General features: G+C 49.9%; 1 protein-coding gene across 1 annotated transcript; it reads right to left on the bottom strand.

Moving 5' to 3' along the window:
- Positions 1-222: 222 nt before the first annotated feature.
- LOC114073586 (long-chain-fatty-acid--CoA ligase ACSBG2-like) lies at positions 223-4,668 on the bottom strand. The gene is made up of 7 exons (XM_027911315.1): positions 4,590-4,668; positions 3,584-3,663; positions 3,019-3,260; positions 2,110-2,198; positions 1,423-1,543; positions 922-1,002; positions 223-414 (listed from the first exon to the last, which is right to left on the bottom strand). The coding sequence occupies exons 2-7, from the start codon at positions 3,618-3,620 to the stop codon at positions 223-225; spliced, it is 762 nt and encodes a 253-aa protein (XP_027767116.1). The 5' UTR covers positions 3,621-3,663; positions 4,590-4,668.
- Positions 4,669-5,212: the final 544 nt, after the last annotated feature.

Below are 5,212 nucleotides of genomic sequence, written 5' to 3'. Positions count from 1 at the left end.
GGTTCTTCCCCCAGAGGGTGGTGGGCACTGCCCAGGCTCCCCAGGGCAGTGGGCACGGCCCCAAGGCTGCCAGAGCTCCAGGAGCGTTTGGACAACGCTCTGAGGGACAGGGGGGGATTGTTGGGGTGTCCTGGGCAGGGCCAGGAGTTGGACTGGAGGATCCCTGTGGGTCCCTTCCAGCTCAGGACATTCCATGATTCTGGAATGAATTCAGCTAATCTCTCACAGCCCCAGGGGTGGCAGCAGGACAGAGGAGACACTCACATTGTCGTGGCTGAGCATGACCCCCTTGGGCTGCCCCGTGGTCCCCGAGGTGTAGATGAGGGTGCAGCACTGGTTGGGCTTCTGTGCCCCGATGGCCAAGTTGAGCAGAGTGTCTGGGACATCCTTGCCCAGCTCCATGAACTCACTCCACTGTGCAGAGAAGAGAAGAGCTCCATCACTCTGTGATCTTCCACACGAAAATTAAACCCTTTGCTACACAAGGGCAGGAAGCCATTCCCTGTGTCCAAGCCTCTGGAAGATACTGTCACCCCACACTGTTTTCTGGTTGCCACAGGAGAAGCAGAAAGGAGACAGACCCACCCTGAGCAGCTTTTCCAGCTCTGTAGCAACCCTGGTGCTCACTGGAGTAACTGTGGGACCCGGGGCTGCCTTGCAGAGGTTGGTAACCCAACACCCTCCTTTCACCAGGGATTAGCTGGGTTTGCACAACAGCTCCTGCCCAGCGGGGCAGGCAATCCCTCACCACGGCCAACACGAGCCCGTGGGCTCACAGCCACACAATCCCACACTGCTTTGGGTTGGAAGGGACCTTAAAGACCACCTCATTCCACCCCCTGCCACGGGGCAGGGATGTGGAAGGTCCCATGGAAGGTGACAGGCACTGGGAGCCACCACCTGAACACAACCAGGACTTACCGAGTACAGATTTGGTCTCTTCTCCTTTATCTCTTCCCCATACTGGACAATGGCCTTCAGCTGAGGTAGTTTATCCTCAATCTGTGTTGAGAAGGGAGACTCATGAGAAGGAGCAAATCCTGCTTGTCCCTTCCAGGCCACGTAACCCACCACCTGACATGCTCCTGCTATTTTCCATTTTATGTAAAGCCAAGAGAATCCCATCTGTGCTGCTGAAACAACAGGGAAGCCTCACTAGAAACTCATAATTTGAGCTGGGGTGTTGCCAGACAACCTAGAGGCTGCTCAACTGTTCCTTTTGGCTTCCCTTTAAGAAGGGAAACCACCTCTTCACCCCTTGTGTGAGACTCAGTGCCAGTGACAACCCATTGCCAGACACCGAGGAGGCTCAGCCAGTTCATCTCTGCTTTCAGAGCCAGCATTCCCCCTCAGGTATTGCCCTCCCAGAACGTGTCACCAGGATGCTGTAACCCCCCCAGACATCAAAAAAAATAGAATTACTTCTAAGATTTTCTGCAGCTGTTTCTGGTTTTCCACCACTATAACATCAGCACTGCAGTTCTCCGCCACGTAGTGACAGGCCTCGGGAGAGTTTGTTGTGTAGATCCCAACAGCAAATCCCCTGCAAGGGAAGAGGTGGGGGGGGAGAAAAAAAACAAAACAGAAAAGCACAAAACACAGAGTTAGAGGACGAGAAGAGTTGCTGGCAAAATTCAGACCTTTTCAGAGGAAAAAAATTTAAGAAGAATATCCCATAAAATGGCAAAGGAAAACGGAGGGTTTAATTCCAAGAGCAAAGGCTCTGATGGGTGGCATGGGAAATGTCAGAGTGGTATAAGGGTCCAAAATGGAAGGAAGATATCAAAATCCAACCCTGGGATTCTCTGGCACTTCCCATCCTATTTTTAATCACAGTGTATGTAAGAAATCTTTTGGATTAACCTACTGGTCATCTTATTTTGAGAGAGAAGCACCTGGCTAAAAACACAAATATTAATTTTTGTCTCATTAACTCTCTCTGAATTGAGGTTATAGTTTCCTCCATTATATTAAAATACAAACAGTTGGGTTTGGGGGTTTTCTGTGGTTGGTTTAGTTGGGGGGGTCTTAATCAAAACCCGCTCCTCATGCAGATACTGCAATTACTGAGTGCCAAAATTCATGCCAAGAGACAAGACTCGTTCTTACCCTGCAAGGATTGCTCCAATGTCAGCAATGAACCACTCAGCAGAATTAAATCCCAGGATGCCCACTCCATGGAAACGCTGCAGCCCCAGCTGTAAACAAGAGATGGAATTACAGCACTCTTGGTTTTTCCTTCAAAGAAAGCTCGGGGTTAATTTACAGATCTCTGCTGCCAACACAGGGTCGAGGAGAGAGTTTGTGTTGTTGTACAGGGTGATTCCCACTGAAAATCCTCCCAAGAGCCCGGATGGAACCTGTTGAGTTCCACATCAGGCACTGTCCTGCTATCAGTGGGCAGGAAAAAGGGATTTGCTGGGCTCTTGGAACGCCTGGCTCACTGACACCAAAACAAACCTGCAATCCAGGGAGCTCTCAGTCCCCTCTGGGAAGAGGTGAAGTTAGACAACAACACCTCCTGAGACATTTAATACGGGTTGGATATATCAGATATCAACAGTGGCAAGAGCAACAAGCTCCAGTGACAGTCAGAGACACTTTGGGATGAAATTTCAGCTGGAGAAGTCCCAGCCTTTAAATCTCCCTCTGGTTTTGTGCCAGACTGGAAGATCCCACCGCAGGAGTGAGACCAGGGTGACCACAACTTGAACAAAGCAGACTTCATCACAACAGTAAGAACATGGAGTGTTGGTTTCCCTCTCTGAGTGTCTCAACCCCAAAAGGTTGGGCCAGGTGGGGCATTCGAGGCTGGTTCACAAGCATCCCTTCAAATTTTAAATTTGAAAGATTAACATTCCCAAGGCTCTGGAGGTGCAGTGTCCAGGTTTGCTTCAAAAACTCAAACACCCTCACTTTAAATGTTTCCTTAAATACCTTTTTTTGAAGTTGAATGTGGAAGCAACTTGCAACAAATTCATCCAAGGAATATGAACAGGAGCTCAACAAAACACTCACCTTGAGAAAGCTTTTTGCTGCTTTACAGCACTCATCATAGTACATCTTGTATGTCAGTCTGACCCACTGGCCACCTTTTTTGGATGCAAGGGCGTAATAGTCCCCATATTTATTGACAGCTTCTTGGAAGAGCTGATGAACAGTCTTTGGTGGTTCACTGCCTACTCCCTGGTCTTCCATCCTCAGCTTGACCTCCCCATCCCGCTGTGTTGTCCACACTCTGGAGGCAGGAGAGGAGGAGGCTGCTTGGGAACAAAAGGGTTCAGCATCTCAAGTTTCAACATTCCTTGCTGCCACGGCAGAAATATAAACCCAAGTATCAAGCACACAAAAGCAAATGTTGTTATACCCCCTCCCAACAACCCCTTTTTTGACCTTTTCCTCGTGGCAAGTTTGCCACAGGACTCCCGGTATTCTTGACTTCAAAGTTTAAGTTCAAAACCCTTCTGGACAGCCCATTGTGCACCCTGAGTTCCTTCTTCCATCCTTATGGTTGGATAAACGCCCCTCTCACTCCAATAATAATTTTATGCACACCACAGTGACCAAACTTCTCCCCACTCACCTTTGGGATCAGCTGAGTCCAGCTGATGTCTCTCCATGTTGGAATCTTCCCCTGGCTCGATGTTGTGGGGCTCAGGAGTTCTGCAAGGCAAAAGCAGTTATCCCTGAATGAGCAGGTTTGCTCCATCACTTCATTTCATTAAATCCTTGGATGCTGAAGTGGCTCCTGATGTCCTGCAGGTGACTTTATTAATCCACTACCCTGCATGGCTCAGGTCCCTCAGAGCGTGCAAGCTCTGCCTGGGCTGGTTTTGAACACATGGACGCTGCCCTAATCGCAGCTTTCCTTGCAACCCATAAACATATCAGCCCCAAAACAGCCATCATTTCATTCCAGAGGTCTGCTCCAGGTGCCTGAAACAAAGAATCTGCAGCTGGGAGGAGGAGGAGGAGGAGGGGGGGGGGGGTAGGAAGGGCCACGTGGATCTGGCGCTCATCTCCTGTCTGCAAAATGAGTCCAACAACGAGGAGGCCCCAGGGCATGTCTCAAGTCACCCTGTGGGAAAACCCACGGAGATTTCCTGCAGAAGAGCAGGAAATTGATTTCACAGGAAATCTTGCTCTTGTGTATTCCTAATAAAGCCATGAGGCTCCCACCAGATGGCTGTGAGGGAATGGGAACAGGCACATCCCATGAACTCCAGCCACGCTCCTCCCAGTCATCCCATTTCCCTCCAGCCCTGCAAGAGCTGGTGAAGCACCACTTGCCCCTGGTTGCAAACCAGTTTTCTTCTTCCAGCCCTTTCCCAGAAGGACTTTCTAAGAGCCCTAATGATGAGGATAAGGCATAATCAAGTGGCATGTCCCACTTGAGACCACAAGCTGGAAACCAGACCCTGTGAGATTTGGGATTTGGTCCCTAGAAGGGCAGCCCACCCCCTAACCAGGCAGCTGCTGCTCGTTCTCCTGCCCTGGGTAATACCCTGCCTGGACCATCAGCATAGCCCTAAAGCCAAGTTTTAGCTGACCCAAGATTTTACTCCAGGGACCCAAAATTTCCACCTTGCCTTGCCCTACCTGGGCCCCTTTTCTTCAGGCCATCATGGAGGTGTTTCACCAGGCCCGTGCTCGGTGTTTGCTCTTCCCCATGACAACATTTGGGCTGCAGCACCAGCTCCAGGGTGTTCTGGAAGGGCTGCAGGGCCCTGACATCACAATGACCCCAAAACCCTGTAGGGCAGCTCTGGGGGGAAAAAGGAGCACGCAGGTAGGAGCTCCTCTGCTCCCACACAAATTCCTCAGCCAAATCCAGGCAGGGCTTCCGCTGAAGCCCAGGTTTTATTCCCTTTCTACCAGATCAGAGACAAGGCAAGTCAGCACAGCCACTATGAGAATTTGAGTGCAAAGGGGAAATCCCTTTGCCTCTGGTTTACGCTTGCTCTGATTTTCTAGGGAATAGTCAACTGTAACTGCTTTGGGAATATAAGATTTAAGGCACAGAGAAGACCTGACATGGCTGATCCCACGTACTGTCCAAAAGCAGAACTGCTTCCCTGAACTCATCTCCAAGCCAACAACCAGAGCTGAGTAAATAATGTTTTTTTATTTCCCCCAAAGGGATTACGAGATGTTCCCTCCTCGTTATTGAGAACATTTTTCAGCGCAAATTAATCCTCAGCAGCAATAGTTC

This window comes from Empidonax traillii, unplaced genomic scaffold (assembly GCF_003031625.1).
Source record: "Empidonax traillii isolate 1590-97213 ecotype Southwest subspecies unplaced genomic scaffold, ASM303162v1 scaffold7189:size9278, whole genome shotgun sequence".
NCBI lineage: Eukaryota > Metazoa > Chordata > Aves > Passeriformes > Tyrannidae > Empidonax > Empidonax traillii.
Note: the sequence above shows the minus strand (reverse complement) of the source record. Positions and strands in the feature narration are given on the sequence as shown.